The sequence below is a fragment of the Salmo salar genome, chromosome ssa01, assembly GCF_905237065.1.
Source record: "Salmo salar chromosome ssa01, Ssal_v3.1, whole genome shotgun sequence".
Lineage (NCBI taxonomy): Eukaryota > Metazoa > Chordata > Actinopteri > Salmoniformes > Salmonidae > Salmo > Salmo salar.
This window is the reverse complement of record NC_059442.1, coordinates 117,984,200-118,010,530: the sequence shown is the minus strand read 5'-3', so window position 1 is coordinate 118,010,530 and position 26,331 is coordinate 117,984,200. Positions and strand designations below refer to the sequence as shown.

At 49.4% G+C, this 26,331-nt stretch overlaps 1 protein-coding gene across 1 annotated transcript in view; it reads right to left on the bottom strand.

Moving 5' to 3' along the window:
• The window catches only part of LOC106594024 (alpha-actinin-2), a 93,675-nt gene that overhangs the window by 6,971 nt on the left and 60,373 nt on the right, over positions 1-26,331 (bottom strand). The window contains exons 8-18 of the mRNA XM_045687807.1: positions 22,141-22,226; positions 21,668-21,760; positions 18,765-18,995; positions 18,053-18,200; positions 17,411-17,561; positions 6,178-6,286; positions 4,319-4,459; positions 2,456-2,638; positions 1,808-1,942; positions 1,023-1,202; positions 516-662 (exon numbers count right to left, since the gene is read on the bottom strand). Of these exons, the coding sequence (XP_045543763.1) occupies positions 516-662; positions 1,023-1,202; positions 1,808-1,942; positions 2,456-2,638; positions 4,319-4,459; positions 6,178-6,286; positions 17,411-17,561; positions 18,053-18,200; positions 18,765-18,995; positions 21,668-21,760; positions 22,141-22,226 (1,604 nt within the window). The remainder of the gene's footprint in view (positions 1-515; positions 663-1,022; positions 1,203-1,807; positions 1,943-2,455; positions 2,639-4,318; positions 4,460-6,177; positions 6,287-17,410; positions 17,562-18,052; positions 18,201-18,764; positions 18,996-21,667; positions 21,761-22,140; positions 22,227-26,331) is intronic.

Sequence of the window (26,331 nt, the reverse complement as noted above, 5' to 3'; positions counted from 1 at the left end):
GCCACACACACACACAGACACACACACACACACACACACACACACACACACACACACACACACACACACACACACACACACACACACACACACACACACACACACACACACACACACACACACACACACACACACACACACACACACACATAGGATCCATGGTGTCAGTAAAAGTGAGTAAATTAGTTGAATGTCATTAGCATGGATTGTGTTTCGATCTGTAACGTCCCCTAATATTACAAACATTTGACAAAATACTAAGAGGTGAGTTCCAAATCACAAGCGGTCAAGGCCTTGAGTTAGATAAGTCACCTTCCTGGACTTAGATACAATAAATATAAATGTCATTACCACACAGGAAAAGGACAGAGACACTGAAGACACAGAGGGGTACACAACCCTGTTGAAGTGGGTTAGGGTCAGGGACACTGGAAAGACACGGAGGGACACGGAGGGACACAGAGGGACACAGAGGGACACAGAGGGACACGAAGGGACACAGAGGGACACAGTACCCTGTCAAAGTGAGTGAAAGACTGGCGGAACTCGTTCATCTGTTGTTGGCTGATGCCCTTAGCGTCACGCGTCAGAATCTGGGTCTCGATCTCATTGATGGTTCTAGCGATGGTGGTCAACAGCTGCTCCCAACACACACGGATATGCTGCAGAGAGAGAGAGAGAGAGAGAGGGAGAGAGAGGGAGAGAGAGAGAGAGAGAGGGAGAGGGAGAGGGAGAGGGAGAGGGAGAGGGAGAGGGAGAGAGAGAGAGAGGGAGCGGGGGAGAGGGAGAGGGAGAGGGGAGAGAGGAGAGAGGAGAGAGGAGAGAGAGGGAGAGAGAGAGGGGAGGAAGAAGAAGGCCAAGTTACAGGTTGGGATCTGAACCCTGTTCTACAACGTGGAAAAACAACAGCTTAACCATTAAGGCCAAGAGTAGTAAGGTAATGTGATCATAAAACAGATCTCAACATTTTATTTGTGAGAATTATCTCTGAAATGTTCCAGCCCCATTAATAAGCTAAGTACCTCCATGGTGTAGTTGGTGTGTTTGTTGTCGAAGACCAGGAACTCTTGGATATGTTGATGGTCTCCCTCTAGCTTGTCGATGTTGGACTTGTAGTTGATGATGACTTGTTCAAACTGCTTCAGCTGACTCATCTGGTCCTCCAGAGAACCTCCGATGTCAACGGAACTACGACCGATCTCCTGGTGGAGAGAGGAGGGAAAAAAACGTCGCCGTCACTATCGGACGCGTCCCAAAAATGGCACCCTTTTTCCTATATAGTGCACTACTTTTTTTCCCCTAGAGTCCATAGGCCTCTGGTCAAAAGTGGTGCACTATATAAAGGGGATAGGGAGCCATTTTGGAACGTAGCATTTGTGTTCGTGTTCAGAACATCCCCCTGAGCTGCAGGCCAGTGTTTAGCATCTGTTAAAGACAGGATGGTTACTTAGTTGGTTGCTTGGTGGGTTTTCAATATGCAGCTTGGGCCCTAGGTGCCAGGGTTCGGTTGGGTATCAATTCCGTTACAATTACGTCCATTCAGAAAGTCAACTGAAATTCCAAATTCCAATATTTCCTTCCTGAATGGACTGAATTGAAATGGAATTGATCCTCCCAACCCTAGAAGGTAGAGATCCCTACAGGTGTAGAGCACAGGAGGAAGGTGAGGGGAGGACAGCTCATAATAACATCTGTAATGGACTGAACGGAATAGAAACCAGGTGTTTCGATTCCGTTCATTTAGTTCTAGCCTCTACAGCTGCCAGGTGACCGAGGTCAGGTCAGGACAGGTAGGTATCTGTCTCACCTCCATCCTGGTCTGGATCCACGGTCCGATGATGTTGGCCTGGGCAGCAAACTGACGTCGGAGACGTTCGTTGGCGTGCTGTCTGGCTAGTTCCTCCTGGAGAATAGTGTTTCTCTGTGGAACCAGCTTCTTCACCTGGTCGACGGGACAGATAGGGTTTTAACGCTATAGTCTCTGGTTAACACAATGGGAACGGTTTCCCCAACACAGAATCTTAATTTGAGTGCTTTTTTTAGTCTAGGACTTAATCTGTGTCTGGGAAACTGTCTATAGTTAACACAGGGTTGTTCAATCCCACTGGGACCCTGGGGCTTTGTGTTCTAGTCAAGCACAAAAAAAAATAATCCCTGATTTAACTCATCAGCGAATCATCAAGCCATTGATTAGTGAATCAGGTGTGTTAGCACTGGGCTGTAATGAAAGCCTGCTGCATACCCCGAGGGTCTCCAGGATCGAGATTGAAGAGCTTTAACACAAAGATTCACAGTACAACACACACACACACAAAACATCCCAAATGGCATCCCAAAACATCCCAAACATCCCAAATGGCTCTGGTTAAAATTAGTGTGCTATAATATATTATATTATAAGGAATCGGGTCCCATTTGGGATGCAGCCAGTGTCCCTAGAGACGCTAGTAGCTACCTTTTCCCATTTGAGTCCTATCTCTGCTGGTGTGATGTCACTGTAGGGGTTGGTGAGGTTGGGAGAGATGCCGTAGCTCTGGGTTATCTTCTGTACCTCCGTGTAGATGCTCAGAATGGCCTGTCTCTCACAGTCAGCCTCCGGAAGGGTGGCCTTGAACTGGTCATGGGCTGAGATCAGGCTCTGGAGAGAGAGGTGGAGAGCAGACAGAGAGAGAGAGACAGAGAGAGAGACAGAGAGAGAGACAGAGAGAGAGACAGAGAGAGAGACAGAGAGAGAGAGAGACAGGGGGAGAGAGAGAGAGAGAGAGAGAGAGACAGAGAGCGAGGTGGAGAGCAGACAGAGTTACAGAGGGACCGGCGTTGTCATCCGGTATTCTGACATGACATGTCGTCAAATAAGTACAGTGCCGTGCTGAATCATGGCGCTATCAGATACGGGACAATGGAAGGAACACAGCATCATGTTATTATCTGATACGAGACAATGGAAGGAACTGCAACACAGCACCATGCAAACAGAGAGATATCTGTCTCACCTGGTTGTCATCCACAGTGTGAACTATAAACATGTCTTTACCTGGATGTCATCCATAGTGTGAACTATGAAACATGTCTTTACCTGGATGTCATCCACAGTGTGAACTATAAACATGTCTTTACCTGGATGTCATCCACAGTGTGAACTATGAAACATGTCTTTACCTGGATGTCATCCACAGTATGAACTATAAACATGTCTTTACCTGGATGTCATCCACAGTGTGAACTATAAACATGTCTTTACCTGGATGTCATCCACAGTGTGAACTATAAACATGTCTTTACCTGGATGTCATCCACAGTGTGAACTATAAACATTTCTTTACCTGGATGTCATCCACAGTGTGAACTATGAAACAGGTCTTTACCTGGATCTCATCCACAGTGTGAACTATAAACATGTCTTTACCTGGATGTCATCCACAGTGTGAACTATGAAACATGTCTTTACCTGGATGTCATCCACAGTATGAACTATAAACATGTCTTTACCTGGATGTCATCCACAGTGTGAACTATAAACATGTCTTTACCTGGATGTCATCCACAGTGTGAACTATAAACATGTCTTTACCTGGATGTCATCCACAGTGTGAACTATGAAACATGTCTTTACCTGGATGTCATCCACAGTATGAACTATAAACATGTCTTTACCTGGATGTCATCCACAGTGTGAACTATAAACATGTCTTTACCTGGATGTCATCCACAGTGTGAACTATAAACATGTCTTTACCTGGATGTCATCCACAGTGTGAACTATAAACATTTCTTTACCTGGATGTCATCCACAGTGTGAACTATGAAACAGGTCTTTACCTGGATCTCATCCACAGTGTGAACTATGAAACATGTCTTTACCTGGATGTCATCCACAGTGTGAACTATAAACATGTCTTTACCTGGATGTCATCCACAGTGTGAACTATGAAACATGTCTTTACCTGGATGTCATCCACAGTGTGAACTATGAAACATGTCTTTACCTGGATGTCATCCACAGTGTGAACTATGAAACATGTCTTTACCTGGATGTCATCCACAGTGTGAACTATAAACATGTCTTTACCTGGATGTCATCGACAGTGTGAACTATAAACATGTCTTTACCTGGATGTCATCCACAGTGTGAACTATAAACATGTCTTTACCTGGATGTCATCCACAGTGTGAACTATGAAACATGTCTTTACCTGGATGTCATCCACAGTGTGAACTATGAAACATGTCCTTACCTGGATGTCATCCACAGTGTGAACTATGAAACATGCCTTTACCTGGATGTCATCCACAGTGTGAACTATAAACATGTCTTTACCTGGATGTCATCCACAGTGTGAACTATAAACATGTCTTGCAGGTCTTCCATGGCTCCTTCCATCCAGTTGTTAAAGGGAGCTGACCTCTTAGAGAACTCCAGGAACAGCTGGTCGATGGTCTCCAGCAACTTCTCCGTCCTCTGAGAGACACCAACGTAGGGGGGAGAAATGGGATTAATGCCAAACGATCAGTTAGAATGATGACTATCGTGACCAAGTGGTTTTAAACTACTCTTAATTAAACACTGTTTATTGTTGTGACATGAAACCTGGTCATTCAGAGCTGTGAGGAAATGGCAACTCAATTTATGTGTAGTGATTTACATGTTGATCATCTGAGTGTTTATGTAGGTCTGCAGATTAGAACCAGACTGTCTGTCTCTCTACACTAGGCCCCACTAGAGGACCACTAGCCCCCACCAGAGGACCACTAGCCCCCACCAGAGGACTACTAGCCCCCACCAGAGGACCACAAGCCCACACCAGGGGACCACTAGCCCCCAGCCTCCACCAGAGGACCACTAGCCCCCACTAGAGGACCGCTAGCCCCCACCAGAGGACCACTAGCCCCCACCAGGGGACCACTAGCCCCCACTAGAGGACCACTAGCCCCCACTAGAAGAACACTATCCCCCACCAGAGGACCACTAGCCCCCACCAGAGGACCACTAGCCCCCACCAGAGGACCACTAGCCCCCACCAGAGGACCACCAGCCCCCACTAGAGGACCACTAGCACCCACCAGGGGACCACTAGCCCCCACCAGAGGACCACTAGCCCCCACCAGAGGACCACTAGCCCCCACTAGAGGACCACTAGCCCCCACCAGAGGACCACTAGCCCCCACCAGAGGACCACTAGCCCCCACCAGAGGACGACTAGCCCCCACCAGAGTACCTCTAGCCCCCACCACCAGAGGACCACTAGCCCCCACCAGAGGACCACTAGCCCCCACCAGAGGACCACTAGCCCCCACCAGAGTACCTCTAGCCCCCCACCACCAGAGGACCACTAGCCCCCACCAGAGGACCACTAGCCCCCACCAGAGGACCACTAGCCCCCACTAGAGGACCACTAGCCCCCAGCAGAGGACCACTAGACCCCAGCCCCCACCAGAGGACCACTAGCCCCCACCAGAGGACCACTAGCCCCCACCAGAGGACCACTAGCCCCCACCAGAGGACCACTAGCCCCCACCAGAGGACCACTAGCCCCCAGCGCCCACCAGAGGACCACTAGCCCCCACCAGAGGACCACTAGCCCCCCACCAGAGGACCACTAGCCCCCAGCAGAGGACCACTAGACCCCAGCCCCTACCAGAGGACCACTAGCCCCCACTAGCCCCCCACCAGAGGACCACTAGCCCCCACCAGAGGACCACTAGCCCCCACCAGAGGGACCTGTGTCTCCCTCCACTAGAACTCACTAGAAGAACCCAGCCCTATTCTTTACCTCCCTCAACTAGCCCCCACTAGAAGAACCCAGCCCTATTCTGTACCTCCCTCAACTAGAAGAACCCAGCCCTATTCTGTACCTCCTCCACTAGCCCCCCTAGAAGAACCCAGCCCTACTATACCTTGAACTAGCCCCCATCAGCACTGATCCTTCACTAGAAGAACCCAGCCCTATTCTTTACCTCCTCCACTAGCCCCCCTAGAAGAACCCAGCCCTATTCTTTACCTCCTCCACTAGCCCCCACTAGAAGAACCCAGCCCTATTCTGTACCACCCTCCACTAGCCCCCCCTTGAAGAACCCAGCCCTATTCTGTACCTCCCTCAACTAGCGCCCTTAGAAGAACCCAGACCTATTCTGTACCTCCACCAGCCCCCCCTAAAATAACCCAGCCCTATTCTGTACCTCCAGGTTCTCCCTCCTCTTCTGGGTGAGGGTCCCCAGCTGGTCCCATTGGTCACAGATGCCCTGGCAGCGCTCGTTGATGGAGGAGGCAGCATGGTAGTCCAGCTCACTGTGGACAGAGAGAGAGAAAGAGAGAGAGAGACAGAGAGAGACAGAGAGACAGAGAGAGAGAGACAGAGACAGAGAGCGCTCTTGTCAAAAGTAGTGCACTATATAGGGAATAGTGTGCCATTTGGAGCCACAGTTTTTGTAAAAAAAAAGCCTTGAACATGACAGGAGTTCAGTTTAATTGAGGGCCTGTGAAAGGGGGGTTATAACTAATACTGACCTCAGCCATAGAGAGTAGAGTCCACCACTACACTAAGTAATAGTGACCACAGCCATAGAGCGTAGAGTCCATCACTAAACTAAGAAATAGTGACCACAGCCATAGTGAGTAGAGTCCACCACTACACTAGGTAATAGTGAACTAAGCCATAGAGAGTAGAGTCCATCACTACACTAGGTAATAGTGACCTCAGCCATAGTGAGTCCACCACTACACTAGGTAATAGTGACTTCAGCCATAGTGAGTAGAGTCCACCACTACACTAGGTAATAGTGACCTCAGCCATAGTGAGTAGAGTCCACCACTACACTAGGTAATAGTGACCTCAGCCATAGAGAGTAGAGTCCATCACTACACTAGGTAATAGTGACCTCAGCCATAGAGAGTAGAGTCCACCACTACACTAGGTAATAGTGACCTCAGCCATAGTGAGTAGAGTCCACCACTACACCAGATAATAGTGACCTCAGCCATAGTGAGTAGAGTCCACCACTACACTAGGTAATAGTGACCTCAGCCATAGAGAGTAGAGTCCATCACAACACTAGGTAATAGTGACCTCAGCCATAGTGAGTCCACCACTACACTAGGTAATCGTGACCTCAGCCATAGAGAGTCCATCACTACACTAGGTAATAGTGACCTCAGCCATAGTGAGTAGAGTCCATCACTACACCAGGTAATAGTGACCTCAGCCATAGAGAGTAGAGTCCATCACTACACTAGGTAATAGTGACCTCAGCCATAGTGAGTCCAACACTACACTAGGTAATAGTGACCTCAGCCATAGAGAGTAGAGTCCATCACTACACTAGGTGATAGTGACCTCAGCCATAATGAGTAGAGTCCATCACTACACTAGGTAATAGTGACCTCAGCCATAGTGAGTCAGCCACTACACAAGGCAATAGTGACCTCAGCCATAGAGAGTAGAGTCCACCACTACACTAGGTAATAGTGACCTCAGCCATAGAGAGTAGAGTCCACCACTACACTAGGTAATAGTGACCTCAGCCATAGTGAGTAGAGTCCACCACTACACTAGGTAATAGTGACCTCAGCCATAGTGAGTAGAGTCCACCACTACACTAGGTAATAGTGACCTCAGCCATAGAGAGTGGAGTCCACAACTACACTAGGTAATAGTGACCTCAGCCATAGAGAGTCCATCACTACACTAGGTAATAGTGACCTCAGCCATAGTGAGTAGAGTCCATCACTACACTAGGTAATAGTGACCTCAGTCATAGTGAGTAGAGTCCATCACTACACTAGGTAATACTGACCTCAGCCATAGTGAGTCCACCACTACACTTGGTAATAGTGACCTCAGCCATAGAGAGTAGAGTCCACCACTACACTAGGAAATTGTGACCTCAGCCATAGTGAGTAGAGTCCACCACTACACTAGATGATAGTGACCTCAGCCATAGTGAGTCCACCACTACACTAGGTAATAGTGACCTCAGCCATAGTGAGTAGAGTCCACCACTACACTAGGTAATAGTGACCTCAGCCATAGTGAGTAGAGTCTACCACTGCACTAGGTAATAGTGACCTCAGCCATAGAGAGTAGAGTCCACCACTACACTAGGTAATAGTGACCTCAGCCATAGAGAGTAGAGTCCATCACTACACTAGGTAATAGTGACCTCAGCCATAGTGAGTAGAGTCCACCACTACACTAGGTAATAGTGACCTCAGCCATAGAGAGTAGAGTCCACCACTACACTAGGAAATAGTGACTTCAGCCATAGAGAGTAGAGTCCACCACTACACTAGGTAATAGTGACCTCAGCCATAGAGAGTAGAGTCCACCACTACACTAGGAAATAGTGACTTCAGCCATAGTGAGAAGAGTCCACCACTTCACTTGGTAATAGTGACCTCAGCCATAGTGAGTCCACCACTACACTAGGTAATAGTGACCTCAGCCATAGTGAGTAGAGTCCACCACTACACTAGGTAATAGTGACCTCAGCCATAGTGAGTAGAGTCCACCACTACAATAGGTAATAGTGACCTCAGCCGTAGTGAGTAGAGTCCACCACTACACTAGGTAATAGTGACCTCAGCCATAGAGAGTAGAGTCCACAACTACACTAGGTAATAGTGACCTCAGCCATAGAGAGTCCATCACTACACTAGGTAATAGTGACCTCAGCCATAGTGTGTAGAGTCCACCACTACACTAGGTAATAGTGACCTCAGCCATAGTGAGTAGAGTCCACCACTACACTAGGTAATAGTGACCTCAGCCATAGTGTGTAGAGTCCACCACTACACTAGGTAATAGTGACCTCAGCCATAGAGAGTAGAGTCCACCACTACACTAGGTAATAGTGACCTCAGCCATAGTGTGTAGAGTCCACCACTACACCAGGTAATAGTGACCTCAGCCATAGAGAGTAGAGTCCATCACTACACTAGGTAATAGTGACCTCAGCCATAGTGAGTAGAGTCCATCACTACACCAGGTAATAGTGACCTCAGCCATAGAGAGTAGAGTCCATCACTACACTAGGTAATAGTGACCTCAGCCATAGTGAGTCCAACACTACACTAGGTAATAGTGACCTCAGCCATAGAGAGTAGAGTCCATCACTACACTAGGTGATAGTGACCTCAGCCATAATGAGTAGAGTCCATCACTACACTAGGTAATAGTGACCTCAGCCATAGTGAGTCAGCCACTACACAAGGCAATAGTGACCTCAGCCATAGAGAGTAGAGTCCACCACTACACTAGGTAATAGTGACCTCAGCCATAGAGAGTAGAGTCCACCACTACACTAGGTAATAGTGACCTCAGCCATAGTGAGTAGAGTCCACCACTACACTAGGTAATAGTGACCTCAGCCATAGTGAGTAGAGTCCACCACTACACTAGGTAATAGTGACCTCAGCCATAGAGAGTGGAGTCCACAACTACACTAGGTAATAGTGACCTCAGCCATAGAGAGTCCATCACTACACTAGGTAATAGTGACCTCAGCCATAGTGAGTAGAGTCCATCACTACACTAGGTAATAGTGACCTCAGTCATAGTGAGTAGAGTCCATCACTACACTAGGTAATACTGACCTCAGCCATAGTGAGTCCACCACTACACTTGGTAATAGTGACCTCAGCCATAGAGAGTAGAGTCCACCACTACACTAGGAAATTGTGACCTCAGCCATAGTGAGTAGAGTCCACCACTACACTAGATGATAGTGACCTCAGCCATAGTGAGTCCACCACTACACTAGGTAATAGTGACCTCAGCCATAGTGAGTAGAGTCCACCACTACACTAGGTAATAGTGACCTCAGCCATAGTGAGTAGAGTCTACCACTGCACTAGGTAATAGTGACCTCAGCCATAGAGAGTAGAGTCCACCACTACACTAGGTAATAGTGACCTCAGCCATAGAGAGTAGAGTCCATCACTACACTAGGTAATAGTGACCTCAGCCATAGTGAGTAGAGTCCACCACTACACTAGGTAATAGTGACCTCAGCCATAGAGAGTAGAGTCCACCACTACACTAGGAAATAGTGACTTCAGCCATAGAGAGTAGAGTCCACCACTACACTAGGTAATAGTGACCTCAGCCATAGAGAGTAGAGTCCACCACTACACTAGGAAATAGTGACTTCAGCCATAGTGAGAAGAGTCCACCACTTCACTTGGTAATAGTGACCTCAGCCATAGTGAGTCCACCACTACACTAGGTAATAGTGACCTCAGCCATAGTGAGTAGAGTCCACCACTACACTAGGTAATAGTGACCTCAGCCATAGTGAGTAGAGTCCACCACTACAATAGGTAATAGTGACCTCAGCCGTAGTGAGTAGAGTCCACCACTACACTAGGTAATAGTGACCTCAGCCATAGAGAGTAGAGTCCACAACTACACTAGGTAATAGTGACCTCAGCCATAGAGAGTCCATCACTACACTAGGTAATAGTGACCTCAGCCATAGTGTGTAGAGTCCACCACTACACTAGGTAATAGTGACCTCAGCCATAGTGAGTAGAGTCCACCACTACACTAGGTAATAGTGACCTCAGCCATAGTGTGTAGAGTCCACCACTACACTAGGTAATAGTGACCTCAGCCATAGAGAGTAGAGTCCACCACTACACTAGGTAATAGTGACCTCAGCCATAGTGTGTAGAGTCCACCACTACACAAGGCAATAGTGACCTCAGCCATAGAGAGTAGAGTCCACCACTACACTAGGTAATAGTGACCTCAGCCATAGTGAGTAGAGTCCACCACTACACAAGGTAATAGTGACCTCAGCCATAGTGAGTAGAGTCCACCACTACACTAGGTAATAGTGACCTCAGCCATAGAGAGTAGAGTCCACCACTACACCAGGTAATAGTGACCTCAGCCATAGAGAGTAGAGTCCACCACTACACTAGGTAATAGTGACCTCAGCCATAGTGAGTAGAGTCCACCACTACACCAGATAATAGTGACCTCAGCCATAGTGAGTAGAGTCCACCACTACACCAGGTAATCTCCCAGTTTGTTTGAAATTCACAGAAACAAAGTCCAATTGCCAACATGACTTAGAACCACTTGTTTGCCTGTACAGTATCCTCCTACCAACGTCTCTAGCGCCCATCCTTCCCTTCTGCTCGTAAACTAAACGTCCCTGACATTAGAGGAAGTGTAAAGAGATGTGATGGTGATTATCTCTCTCTGTCTTCGCTGGTTGTGTTTCCACTGCTTCATGTCACAGCACTGTACATCCAACTAGCAGAGCTCAGCTTAGCACAGCCGATTCCTACACACATACAGAAACACAAAGATTAGCAGAACAGATTTCTCCAGGGTGTTGTGTTTCTAACAGACACACCGGAATAGATCGTCAGAGAGGTGAACCCTTAAATAAACACTACACTTCCATTCTTCTATTTCCTGACTCTCCTCTCTCTCTCTCCAGAGTATCCCAGAGAGACCAGTTACTGACTCTCCCCTCTCCAGAAGTATCCCAGAGAAACCTGTTACTGACTCTCCCCTCTCCAGAAGTATCCCAGAGAAACCTGTTACTGACTCTCCCCTCTCCAGAAGTATCCCAGAAAAACCTGTTACTGACTCTCCCCTCTCCAGAAGTATCCCAGAGAAACCTGTTACTGACTCTCCCCTCCCCAGAAGTATCCCAGAGAAACCTGTTACTGACTCTCCCCTCTCCAGAACTATCCCAGAGAAACCTGTTACTGACTCTCCCATCCCCAGAAGTATCCCAGAGAAACCTGTTACTGACTCTCCCCTCTCCAGAAGTATCCCAGAGAAACCTGTTACTGACTCTCCCCTCCCCAGAAGTATCCCAGAGAAACCTGTTACTGACTCTCCCCTCTCCAGAAGTATCCCAGAGAAACCTGTTACTGACTCTCCCCTCCCCAGAAGTATCCCAGAGAAACCTGTTACTGACTCTCCCCTCTCCAGAAGTATCCCAGAGAAACCTGTTACTGACTCTCCCCTCTCCAGAAGTATCTCAGAGAAACCTTTTCCTGACTCTCCTATCCCCTCTCCAGAAGTATCCCAGAGAAACCTTTTCCTGACTCTCCTCTCTCCAGAAGTATCCCAGAGAAACCTTTTCCTGACTCTCCTATCCCCTCTCCAGAAATATCCCAGAGAAACCTGGGTCGTTATTCAATAATGAATGCAACGGAAAACGTTCTGTGGCAAAGAAGGGGGTCGAGTGATAAATGGCAGATATGTGAGGGCAGAACTAATAAACGGGCTCTGCCCGATCACTAAAATGGCCACCCCGACCAGAACTACAGATCACAAAATGGCCGACTGCCAAAACTACAATTCCCAGAAGCAAAGGGAACCCTCAGAAGGTGGAGCCGACCCACAGATAAAGGGTCAAGAAAAACCAGGAAGAGAGAGAGAGGGCGGGAAGGATCTATGAACCATAGAGAAAGAGACAATCTACATTGGCTGGATTTACCGTGTACGAGCTGGACTGTTTTGGACTTACCTGTTGGCGTTAAGACCTGGACCTACCAAGAACCAGATTTGTGTACCGAACCCTGCTATCCTTGACATTACCTGCGGCCTGGGTGGACCAGGACAGCGAAACAAACACACAGGTACTGTCATGTTCGAAATAACTTTCATTCTGGGCTGACTTTGGTGACAGTTTCCCACTTAATTTGTGACAAACGCTCCTAACTTTGAAGAGGTTTGCCACAGTTCTTAAACATTTTGCAACAAACTACAAAAATTTGGACAGGTCAAAGTCGTTTTTTTCCATTTGGTGCCTAATAAACATGACCCAGGAACTGTCACGTCCTGACCAGTATAAGGGGTTATTTGTTATTGTAGTTTGGTCAGGGTGTGGCAGGGGTGTGTTTGTTTTGTGTTGTCTGGGTTTTGGGGTATTGTTCTGTTTTGTGTTAATATGTTTTTTCTATGTTGTGTATTTCTTTGTTGGCCTGGTATGGCTCTCAATCAGGGACAGCTGTACATCGTTGTTGCTGATTGGGAGCCATACTTAGGTAGCCCTTTTTCCACCTGTCTTTTGTGGGAAGTTATTTTTGCACTGCTATGGTTAGCCTGCAGAACAGCTTAGCTGTTGTTCTTTTTTTTTTCTTCGTTTTCTTGTTTTGTGTCGTGTTCTCAATAAAGTAAATATGAGCATTCACGTACCCGCTGCATTTTGGTCCAATCCTTACGACGGCCGTGACAGGAACATTGCAGGGGGCTGACAGAGAACTCCCAAGGTGACCTGTGTCATTGTTTTCCTGGCCCAGACCCACCCAGGCAGTAACTGGATATAGGTGCTGGGGAATAGTGCAAAACTCCTGTGGCAAACAGACCTCACCAGGGGGACTACTGGGAGTGAGTGTGTGTGTGTGTGTGTGTGTGTGTGTGTCATATCACTGCCATGTATCTGAGTCATGGGTCATAGCCATTTATCTCATCTGGTGGACTAACAGCCAGTGCGATCACAGCATGTCAGAAGGTGAAAGGTCATCCCTTCGTCAGTACTGTAGAAGTACTAACAGTGTTTTCTCAGTCAATATTAACCGCTGCTGGGGAATCTCCCCTCGGACAGGCTTGCAACACAGCCTGTGGAAAATTCCATCTACTTTTGTTAAAAAATTTACCAACAGAATTACAGAAAAGTAGGACTTTAGATGTCACTACTGATTACTGACAACGTGTATTTTAAAGGGAACACCTTCACATTTTATTTTACATGATTTTAGTAAAAGTGATGCCTTATGTAATGATGTGTTTTTTGAAAGAGCCAGGATGAATAGCAACAGTATCAGTGGAAAGAGTGCAGTCAACACGTGGTGACAGGAAGTTGCTCTGGGCTGGTGAATGACATCAGAGTCCTTCAACTGTGACACGTGAAGAACACAGGTTGGCCCGCGTTCTAGAACAGGGGCTGTCCAATAATAGCAAGGTAAATATATATACACTGCTCAAAAAAATAAAGGGAACACTTAAACAACACAATGTAACTCCAAGTCAATCACACTTCTGTGAAATCAAACTGTCCACTTAGGAAGCAACACTGATTGACAATACATTTCACATGCTGTTGTGCAAATGGAATAGACAACAGGTGGAAATTATAGGCAATTAGCAAGACACCCCCAATAAAGGAGTGGTTCGGCAGGTGGTGACCACAGACCACTTCTCAGTTCTTATGCTTCCTGGGTGATGTTTTGATCTTTCACTCTAGTGGTATTATGAGACGGAGTCTACAACCCACACAAGTGGCTCAGGTAGGGCAGCTCATCCAGGATGGCACATCAATGCGAGCTGTGGCAAGAAGATTTGCTGTGTCTGTCAGCGTAGTGTCCAGAGCATGGAGGCGCTACCAGGAGACAGGCCAGTACATCAGGAGACGTGGAGGAGGCCGTAGGAGGGCAACAACCCAGCAGCAGGACCGCTACCTCCGCCTTTGTGCAAGGAGGAGCAGGAGGAGCACTGCCAGAGCCCTGCAAAATGACCTCCAGCAGGCCACAAATGTGCATGTGTCTGCTCAAACGGTCAGAAACAGACTCCATGAGGGTGGTATGAGGGGCCGACGTCCACAGGTGGGGGTTGTGCTTACAGCCCAACACCGTGCAGGACGTTTGGCATTTGCCAGAGAACACCAAGATTGGGAAATTCGCCACTGGCGCCCTGTGCTCTTCACAGATGAAGCAGATTCACACTAAGCACATGTGACAGATGTGACAGTCTGGAGACGCCGTGGAGAACGTTCTGCTGCCTGCAACATCCTCCAGCATGACCGGTTTGGCGGTGGGTCAGTCATGGTGTGGGGTGTCATTTCTTTGGGGGGCCGCACAGCCCTCCCTGTGCTCGCCAGAGGTAGCCTGACTGCCATTAGGTACCGAGATGAGATCCTCAGACCCCTTGTGAGACCATATGCTGGTGTGGTTGACCCTGGGTTCCTCCTAATGCAAGACCTCATGTGGCTGGAGTGTGTCAGCAGTTCCTGCAAGAGGAAGGCATTGATGCTATGGACTGGCCCGCCCGTTCCCCAGACCTGAATCCAATTGAGCACATCTGGGACATCATGTCTCGCTCCATCCACCAATGCCACGTTGCACCACAGACTGTCCAGGAGTTGGTGGATGCTTTAGTCCAGGTCTGGGAGGAGATCCCTCAGGAGAACATCCGCCACCTCATCAGGAGCATGCCCAGGCGTTGTAGGGAGGTCATACAGGCACGTGGAGGCCACACACACTACTGAGCCTCATTTTGACTTGTTTTAAGGACATTACATCAAAGTTGGATCAGCCTGTAGTGTGGTTTTCCACTTTAATTTGGCAGCAGAACGTTCTCCACGGCGTCTCCAGACTCTGTCACGTCTGTCACGTGCTCAGTGTAAACCTGCTTTCATCTGTGAAGAGCACAGGGCGCCAGTGGCGAATTTGCCAATCTTGGTGTTCTCTGGCAAATGCCAAACGTCCTGCACGGTGTTGGGCTGTAAGCACAACCCCCACCTGTGGACGTCGGGCCCTCATTCCACCCTCATGGAGTCTGTTTCTGACATTTTGAGCAGACACATGCACATTTGTGGCCTGCTGGAGGTCATTTTGCAGGGCTCTGGCAGTGCTTCTCCTGCTCCTTGCACAAAGGCGGAGGTAGCGGTCCTGCTGCTGGGTTGTTGCCCTCCTACGGCCTCCTCCACGTCTCCTGATGTACTGGCCTGTCTCCTGGTTGCGCCTCCATGCTCTGGACACTACGCTGACAGACACAACAAACCTTCTTGCCATAGCTCGCATTGATGTGCCATCCTGGATGAGCTGCACTACCTGAGCCACTTGTGTGGGTTGTAGACTCCGTCTCATGCTACCACTAGAGTGAAAGCACCGCCAGCATTCAAAAGTGACCAAAACATCAGCCAGGAAGCATAGGAACTGAGAAGTGGTCTGTGGTCCCCACCTGCAGAACCACTCCTTCATTGGGGGTGTCTTGCTAATTGCCTATAATTTCCACCTGTTGTCTATTCCATTTGCACAACAGCATGTGAAATTTATTGTCAATCAGTGTTGCTTCCTAAGTGGACAGTTTGATTTCACAGAAGTGTGATTGACTTGGAGTTACATTGTGTTGTTTAAGTGTTCCCTTTATTTTTTTGAGCAGTGTATATATTTATACTGGAGAGAGAGAGGTGAGGAGGATCATACCATCATTTAACTCTATCTGCCAACTATGCACACACACACACACACACACACAGAGGCAGGCAGGACAATGGGCGCTGTTGCCGAGGGAACCTGGCAGGTGCTGTTCAGGGTCATTCAAACCCACATTTAGAACACTGGGCTGTCCTCAATGCAGCGCCACGCTGACCTGTGGGCTGGTTGGTGCTGCTGTGACCTTTACACCAGTTTACATCAGGGGAAAATATGTTCTTTAGAGTGGTTGAACTTTGGCAGCAACAATGAGAATTCTCTGTCTACCATCAGGTTACAGTCTGTCAGTGGCCTTGTCCACACTGTCTTTACCCACTAGATGGAGTCCATACAGCATCTACCAGTAGGATAGTCTGTCAAGGGCTTGTCCAGACTGTCTTTACCCACTAGATGGAGTCCATACAGCATCTGCCAGTAGGTTACGGTCTGTCAGTGGCCTTGTCCAGACTGTCTTTAGCCACTAGATGGAGTCTATACAGCATCTACCAGTAGGATAGTCTGTCAAGGGCTTGTCCAGACTGTCTTTACCCACTGGAGTCCATACAGCATCTACCAGTAGGTTACAGTCTGTCAGTGGCCTTGTCCAGACTGTCTTTAGCCACTAGATGGAGTCCATACAGCATCTACCAGCAGGATAGTCTGTCAAGGGCTTGTCCAGACTGTCTTTAGCCACTAGATGGAGTCCATACAGCATCTACCAGTAGGTTACGGTCTGTCAGTGGCCTTGTCCACACTGTCTTTACCCACTGGAGTCCATACAGCATCTACCAATAGGATAGTCTGTCAAGGGCTTGTCCAGACTGTCTTTAGCCACTAGATGGAGTACATACAACACAACAGAAGTCCAGACAAGGTAACCAGAGAATCAGCCTCTTCCTGACTACCTGCTCAGAACTGACAACCACAACAGCAGTAGAACCTACATCAATCTACATAACATTAGAACCTACAGTACCTACTTCAATCTACATAACATTAGAACCTACATCAATCTACATAACATTAGAACCTACAGTACCTACATCAATCTACATAACATTAGAACCCACATCAATCTACATAACATTAGAACCCACATCAATCTACATAACATTAGAACCCACATCAATCTACATGACATTAGAACCTACATCAATCTACATAACATTAGAACCTACAGTACCTACATCAATCTACATAACATTAGCATGTGAGCGGCCAGGTCGCTCTCAACCCTCCCTCCCTCCTTACTTTAATTCCTGTGCGATGGCAGCGATCTGTTCCACTCTGTCCTGGTGAGCGGCCAGGTCGCTCTCAAAGGCCTCATGTTTCCTGAGCAGAGCTCTCACCTCCGTCAGAGAGCAAGACTCGTAATCCTTCTGAGACAGCACACTGTCCTTACCTAGACGCACACGCACACACACCATCAAAATCAATGATCACTATTAGGAATCCATTCTATATTGATAGATAATCGATGTACATTAGATCAGTTCAGTTTATTTTATTGTTCTTATTCAGGAAATTGTCTCCCATCTTGAGCACAGGACATCTCAGGTTGGTACTGCTGGTATGGTATATTGTACTAACTGAATAGAGAAGTGGTTCCCAAAACTCTTCTCCTTGACCCCCTTCCAATATAAAACACCAGTATCCTAGACCTAAGGCAGGGCTTTTCAAACCGGGGGACCCCCACCCCTAACCCCCCCACCCAACAGTTCCATGTATTTTAACTATTCCACAGCTAGCTCACCTGATTCAACTGGTCTCCTAATCATCAAAGCCCTTTCACTAGGTCAATCAGGTGAGATAGTTCTAAAAAAGTGAAAGGTATTGTGGGGGTTCCCGAGGAGAGGTTAGAGAATCCCTGGAACAGAGAGAGAACAGCCTCACCTACAGACCAGTCCTGGTGGGTAGTAGACTTCATCTGGAACTTCTCAGCCAGGTGGTTGAGACGCTCCAACCTCCTGATCTCACTCAGCAGCCACTCTTCATAGCCCTTCTCTGCCTGCTCCAGGCCCGTCCACGCACTGGTGATGTCCTACAGGGACACACACACAGACAGAAAGACACACAGACAGACAGACAGACAGACAGACAGACAGACAGACAGGATACAGTTTAACAATACAGTAAGTCACTCCTCATAGCCCTTCTCTGCCTGCTCCAGGCCCGTCCACGCACTGGTGATGTCCTACAGGGACACACACACACACACACACACACACACACAGACAGACAGGATACAAGTTTAACAATACAGTAAGTCTCTCCTCCTAGCCCTTCTCTGCCTGCTCCAGGCCCGTCCACGCACTGGTGATGACAGACAGACAGACAGACAGACACCTTCTCTGCCTGCTCCAGGCCTGTTCATGGTGGTGTCCTGGGAAACACAGAGGTTGGATGATACGTGGCTTTACATCACCAGGGAAATCTCTCTTTTTGGGTAAATTCAATAAGCTCCCTGAAAGCTGAATTATGACCAGGGGATGTTTTGCCTGGTCCTTCCTCTAGGTCTCCTCTCCTCAGCAAGACCATCCGCCCCTCAGAAGGGACGAAGGTCTCTCTCTGTCTGTATGTGTGTGTGCGTGTGTGTGTAACTCACTGAGACCATCCGTCCCTCGGAGGGCATGAAGGCGGGCCGGTTGGAGATCCTCAGCTTGGTCTGCAGGGTGTTGAAGCTGATCTCCAGCTGGCACTTCTCCTGCACCTTGGGGGGTTTGTGTTGTCGACGGTAGTCTCTGAAGTCCTCCAGTTTACCGCGCATAGCAGCCATGGTCGTCTCCGGTGACTTGTTCTCTAGCCAGGGGGTCATACGACGGATCCACTCCAACAGCTGTGGGAATACAGGGGTTATACTGTAACAGAATGGAGGGTAACAGAATGGAGGGTAACAGAATGGAGGGTAACAGAATGGAGGGTAACAGAATGGAGGGTAACAGTATGGAGAGTAACAGTATAGATAATAACAGTATGGGGGGGAAACAGTATGGAGGGTAATAATATGGAGGGTAATAGTATAGATAACAGTATGGGGGGTAATAGTATGGAGGGTAATAGTATGGAGGGTAATAGTATGGGGGTAACAGTATGGAGGGTAATAGTATAGATAATAGTATGGAGGGTAACGGTACGGAGGGTAACAGCATGGAGGGTAATAGTATAGATAATAACAGTATGGAGGGTAACAGTATGGAGGGTAATAGTATGGAGGGTAATAGTATAGATAATAACAGTATGGAGGGTAACAGTATGGAGGGTAACGGTACGGAGGGTAACAGCATGGAGGGTAATAGTATAGATAATAACAGTATGGAGGGTAATAGTATAGATAATAACAGTATGGGGGGTAACAGTATGGAGGGTAATAGTATGGAGGGTAATAGTATGGGGGGTAACAGTATGGAGGGTAATAGTATAGATAATAACAGTATGGAGGGTAACAGTATGGAGGGTAACGGTACGGAGGGTAACAGCATGGAGGGTAATAGTATAGATAATAACAGTATGGAGGGTAACAGTATGGAGGGTAATAGTATGGAGGGTAATAGTATAGATAATAACAGTATGGAGGGTAATAGTATAGATAATAACAGTATGGGGGGTAACAGTATGGAGGGTAATAGTATGGAGGGTAATAGTATAGATAATAACAGTATGGAGGGTAACAGTATGGAGGGTAACGGTACGGAGGGTAACGGTACGGAGGGTAACAGCATGGAGGGTAATAGTATAGATAATAATAGTATGGAGGGTAATAGTATGGAGGGTAACAGTATGGAGGGTAACAGTATAGATAATAACAGTATGGGGGGTAATAGTATGGAGGGTAATAGTATGGAGGGTAATAGTATAGATAACAGTATGGGGGGTAATAATATGGAGGGTAATAGTATGGAGGGTAATAGTATGGGGGTAACAGTATGGAGGGTAATAGTATAGATAATAACAGTATGGAGGGTAACAGTATGGAGGGTAACGGTACGGAGGGTAACAGCATGGAGGGTAATAGTATAGATAATAACAGTATGGAGGGTAATAGTATGGAGGGTAATTGTATAGATAATAACAGTACGGAGGGTAACAGTACAGAGGGTAACAGCATGGAGGGTAATAGTATCGATAATAACAGTATGGAGGGTAACAGTATGGAGGGTAACAGTATGGAGGGTAACAGTATAGATAACAGTATGGGGGGTAACAGTATGGAGGGTAATAGTATAGATAACAGTATGGGGGGTAATAGTATGGAGGGTAATAGTATGGAGGGTAATAGTATAGATAATAACAGTATGGAGGGTAATAGTATAGATAACAGTATGGGGGTAACAGTATGGAGGGTAATAGTATAGATAATAACAGTACGGAGGGTAACAGTACGGAGGGTAACAGTATGGAGGGTAACAGTACGGAGGGTAATAGTATAGATAATAACAGTATGGAGGGTAACAGTATGGAGGGTAATAGTATGGAGGGTAATAGTATAGATAATAACAGTATGGAGGGTAATAGTATGGAGGGTAATTGTATATATAATAACAGTATGGAGGGTGTCATTATGGAGGGTAACAGTACAGAGGGTAACAGCATGGAGGGTAATAGTATAGATAATAACAGTATGGAGGGTAACAATATGGAGGGTAATAGTATAGATAATAACAGTATGGGGGGTAACAGTATGGAGGGTAATAGTATAGATAACAGTATGAAGGGTAACAGTATGGAGGGTAATAGTGTTGATAATAACAGTATGGGGGTAACAGTATGGAGGGTAATAGTATGGAGGGTAATAGTATAGATTATAACAGTAGGGAGGGTAACAGTAGGGAGGGTAACAGTAGGGAGGGTAACAGTACAGATGATAACAGTATGGAGGGTAACAGTATAGATGATAACAGTATGGAGGGTAACAGTATAGATGATAACAGTATAGATGATAACAGTACGGAGGGTAACAGTACGGAGGGTAACAGTATAGATGATAACAGTATGGAGGGTAACAGTATAGATGGTAACAGTATGGAGGGTAACAGGGGTTCTATCTTCAGTAGACATCAGAGGTACCTTTGTTACAGTAGTCAATATTCAAAGATTTGGATGGTTCATGTATAGATCCAGATCGTTTGATATTGATCAGTCATGTAATTGATATTGATCAGCCATATGATTGATACTGATCAGTTCTATTATTGATAAGTCATGTGATTGATATTGAACGTTTATATAATTGATATTAATCAGTCATGTGATTGATATTGATGTCATGATTGATATTGATAAGTAATGTGATTGATATTGATAAGTAATGTGATTGATATTGATAAGTCATGATTGAATGACAGGAAGTAGCAAAAGGAAACAGTCACATTGTGTTTTTTCAGCTATTTTCCCTCCTAAAACTGTGTGTGTGTGTGTGTGTGTGTGTGTGTGTGTGTGTGTGTGTGTGTGTGTGTGTGTGTGTGTGTGTGTGTGTGTGTGTGTGTGTGTGTGTGTGTGTGTGGTGATTACCTGACTGGCCAGTTTCTCATATTCCTGCATGAGGTTCTCATTCTCCTGGTTGACCCCCAGAACCTTACAGATACGGTTAGCTGCTGTCTCTGCCTGTAGAGACACACAGCAACAGGTCACGTTACTGTCCGATCATTTGGCTAATTATCTGGAAACAGTCTGGACAGTGTTTAATGCTAATGTGATCTAGCATCCTAAAATAACGTGATAACAACTAAGATTTTTTTTTTTAAATCCTAGTTTTATTGGTTATATTGTTTGGATAAAATATTTTAATGTTTCAGACATGAACGAAAAAGGATTCATGTTAAAATATTCAATAGTAATTAATTAATGTAAGAACCTAGTTACAGTGGGGTGGTAGTATTTGGTAATGTGGTAATTCAAGCATGGCAAACAGGGAACTTCAATAATAATCACTCTGTAGTCCAACACCACACACACACACACATACACTCAAACGGTCTCTCTACCTGCTCTGCTCCAGCAAACGCATGGTAGAAGCAGGACACATAGGTCATGATAGCTCTCTCATCGGGCTTGGGGGTGTTGATGATGTCTGGAGGGGGGAGGGGAGTGGGGAGGGGGGGAGGTAGATGAGGAAGAAAAGAACAGAAAAGGGAGCTCTGTGATGGGTATCACAGTGATGTTTACAGGTCAACAGTATCAAATCAAACTGAGGACTGGTCAGGTTCAGTGGATAAAACAAAGGAGAGCCTTCTGCGTAGAGCGAGAGAGAGGGCGAGAGGGCGAGAGAGGGAGAGGGAGGGAGGGCGAGAGAGGGCGAGTGAGGGCGGGCGAGAGGGCGAGCGAGAGAGAGGGCGAGAGAGAGGGCGAGCGAGAGGGAGGGCGAGAGGGCGAGAGAGGGAGAGGGAGGGAGGGCGGAGAGGGAGAGAGAGAGGGAGAGAAAGAGAGAGGGAGGGAGGGCGAGAGGAGAGAGCGAGAGGAGAGAGAGAGAGGGAGGGCGAGAGAGAGAGAGAGAGAGGCGAGAGAGGGAGAGAGAGGGAGAGAGAGGGAGGGCGAGAGGGCGGGAGAGGGAGAGAGAGGAGGCGAGAGGGAGAGAGGGCGAATGAGAGAGAGAGAGAGAGGCGAATGAGAGAGAGAGAGGGCGAATGAGAGAGAGGGCGAGAGAGGGCGAGCGAGAGAGAGAGGCGAGAGAGAGAGAGAGAGAGAGAGGGCGAGAGACATGGGCGAGAGAGAGAGGGCGAGAGAGGGCGGGCGAGAGAGAGAGAGGGAGAGAGAGAGGGAGAGAGAGAGGGAGAAAAGAGAGAGGGAGGGAGGGCGAGAGGGAGGGAGGGCGAGAGGGAGAGAGCGAGAGGGCGAGAGAGAGAGAGAGGGAGAGAGAGGGAGAGAGAGGGAGGGCGAGAGGGCGGGCGAGAGGGAGAGAGGGCGAATGAGAGAGAGAGAGGGCGAATGAGAGAGAGAGAGGGCGAATGAGAGAGAGAGAGGGCGAATGAGAGAGAGAGAGGGCGAATGAGAGAGAGGGCGAATGAGAGAGAGAGAGAGCGAGAGAGAGAGGGCGAGAGAGAGAGGGTGGGTGGAGAGGGCGACAGAGAGAGAGGGAGGGCGACAGAGAGAGAGGGAGGGCGACAGAGAGAGAGGGAGGGCGACAGAGAGAGGGAGGGCGAGAGAGAGGGAGGGCGAGAGAGAGAGAGAGGCAGAGAGGGAGGGCGAGAGAGGGCGGGCGAGAGAGGGCGACGAGAGAGGGCGAGGCGGAGAGGCGGGCGACAGAGGGAGGCGGGCGACAGAAAGAGAGGGAGGGCGACAGAGAGAGAGAGAGGGCGACAGAGAGAGAGAGAGGGCGACAGAGAGAGAGAGAGGGCGACAGAGAGAGGGTGAGAGAGGGCGACAGAGAGAGGGGAGGGAGGGCGACAGAGAGAGAGAGAGAGGAGGGCGACAGAGAGAGAGAGAGGGAGGGCGACAGAGAGAGAGGGAGGGCGAGAGAGAGAGAGAGAGAGAGGGAGGGCGAGAGAGAGAGAGAGAGAGAGGGAGAGCGAGAGAGAGAGAGAGAGAGGGCGACAGAGAGAGAGAGAGGGCGACAGAGAGAGAGAGAGGGCGACAGAGAGGGAGGGCGAGAGAGAGAGAGAGAGAGAGAGAGAGGGCGAGAGAGAGGGCGAGAGAGAGAGGCAGAGAGAGAGGGCGAGAGAGAGAGGGCGAGAGAGAGAGAGACAGAGGGCGAGAGAGAGCGACAGAGAGAGAGGGAGGGCGACAGAGAGAGAGGGAGGGCGACAGAGAGAGAGAGAGGGCGACAGAGAGAGAGAGAGGGCGACAGAGAGGGAGGGCGAGAGAGAGAGAGAGAGAGAGGGAGGGCGACAGAGAGAGAGAGAGGGCGACAGAGAGAGAGAGAGGGCGACAGAGAGGAGTGCGTGAGAGAGAGAGAGAGAGAGAGAGGGCAAGAGAGAGGGCGAGAGAGAGGGCGAGAGAGGGCGGGCGAGAGAGGGCGAGAGAGAGAGGGCGAGAGAGAGAGGGCGAGAGAGAGAGAGCGAGAGAGAGACAGAGGGTGAGAGAGAGCGACAGAGAGAGAGGGAGGGCGACAGAGAGAGAGGGAGGCGAGAGAGAGAGAGGGAGGGCGAGAGAGAGAGAGGGCGAGAGAGAGAGAGAGAGGGGGTGAGGGAGAGATAAGGAGAGAGGGGGGGAGAGAGGGAGAGGGCGGGCGAGCAAGAGAGAGGGGAGAGAGAGAGAGAGAGAGGGAGGTAGAGAGAGGACGAGAGAGGGCGGGTGAGAGAGAGAGAGCGAGAGAGGGCGGGCAAGAGAGAGGGAGAGAGAGAGAGAGAGGGCGAGCGTGAGAGAGAGAGAGAGGGCGAGCGAGAGAGGGTGAGAGAGGGCGAGCGAGAGAGGGTGAGAGAGGGCGAGCGAGAGAGGGTGAGAGAGGGTGACAGAGAGAGAGGGAGGGCGACAGAGAGAGAGGGAGGGCGACAGAGAGAGAGGGAGGGCGAGAGAGAGAGAGGGAGGGCGACAGAGAGAGGGAGGGCGAGAGAGAGGGAGGGAGGCGAGAGAGAGAGAGGGCGGGGAGAGAGAGAGAGAGGCGAGAGAGAGAGAGAGGGAGAGAGAGGACGGGCGAGAGAGGGAGAGAGAGGGCGGGCGAGAGAGAGAGAGAGAGGACGAGAGAGGGCGGGTGAGAGAGAGGACGAGAGAGGGCGGGCGAGAGAGAGAGGGCGAGAGAGGGCGAGAGAGGGCGGGTGAGAGAGAGAGGCAGAGAGGGCGAGAGAGGGCGAGAGAGAGGCAGAGAGGGCGAGAGAGGGCGAGAGAGAGAGGGCGAGAGAGAGGCAGGCGAGAGAGAGAGAGAGAGAGAGAGAAGGGCGAGAGAGGAGGAGAGAGAGAGAGGACGAGAGAGGGCAGGCGAGAGAGAGAGGGCGAGCAAGAGAGAGGGGGGGAGAGAGGGCGAGCGAGAGAGAGAGGGCGAGCGAGAGAGGGTGAGAGAGGGCGACAGAGAGAGAGGGAGGGCGACAGAGAGAGGGAGGCTGAGAGAGAGGAGGGCGAGAGGAGGGCAGAGAGAGGGGACGGGAGAGAGAAGGAGAGAGGGGGGGAGAGAGGGAGAGAGAGGGCGGGCGAGAGTAAGAGAGGGGGAGAGAGAGAAAGAGAGGGAGGTAGAGAGAGGACGAGAGAGGGCGGGTGAGAGAGAGCGGGCGAGAGAGGGCGGGCAAGAGAGAAGAAGAGAGAGAGAGAGAGAGAGGGCGGGTGAGAGAGAGAGGGCGAGAGAGGGCGGGCAAGAGAGAGGGAGAGAGAGAGAGAGAGGGCGAGCGTGAGAGAGAGAGGGCAAGAGAGGGCGAGAGAGAGAGGGCGGGCCAGAGTAAGAGAGGGGGAGAGAGAGAAAGAGAGGGAGGTAGAGAGAGGACGAGAGAGGGCGGGTGAGAGAGAGAGGGCGAGAGAGGGCGGGCAAGAGAGAAGAAGAGAGAGAGAGAGAGAGAGAGAGGGCGGGTGAGAGAGAGAGGGCGAGAGAGGGCGGGCAAGAGAGAGGGAGAGAGAGAGAGAGAGGGCGAGCGTGAGAGAGAGAGGGCAAGAGAGGGCGAGAGAGAGAGGGCGAGCGAGAGGGAGGGCGAGAGAGGGAGAGGTAGGGAGGGCGAGAGAGGGAGAGGGAGGGAGGGCCAGAGAGGGCCAGAGAGGGTGAGAGAAGGAGAGAGACGGAGAGAGAGAGGGAGAGAGAGAGGGAGAGAGGGAGAGAGAGAGGGCGAGAGGGCGAGAGAGAGGGAGAGAGAGGGAGGGCGAGAGGGAGAGAGGGAGAGGGAGAGAGGGAGAGAGAGAGGCGAGAGAGAGGGCAGAGAGAGAGAGAGGGCGAATGAGAGAGAGGGCGAGAGAGGGCGGGCGAGAGAGAGAGGCGAGAGAGAGAGAGAGAGAGAGGCGAGAGACGGCGGGCGAGAGAGAGAGGGCGAGAGAGGGCGGGCAAGAGAGAGGGAGAGAGAGAGAGAGAGAGAGAGAGAGAGAGAGAGGGCGAGCGAGAGAGAGAGAGAGAGGGCGACAGAGAGAGGGAGGGCGACAGAGAGAGGGGGAGGGCGACAGAGAGAGAGAGAGGGCGACAGAGAGAGAGAGAGGGCGACAGAGAGAGAGAGGGCAGAGAGAGAGGCGAGGCGAGAGAGAGGAGAGAGAGGAGGGCGAGAGGCGGAGAGAGGGAGAGGGGAGAGGGAGAGAGGGAGAGAGAGGGCGAGAGGGCGAGAGAGAGGGCGGAG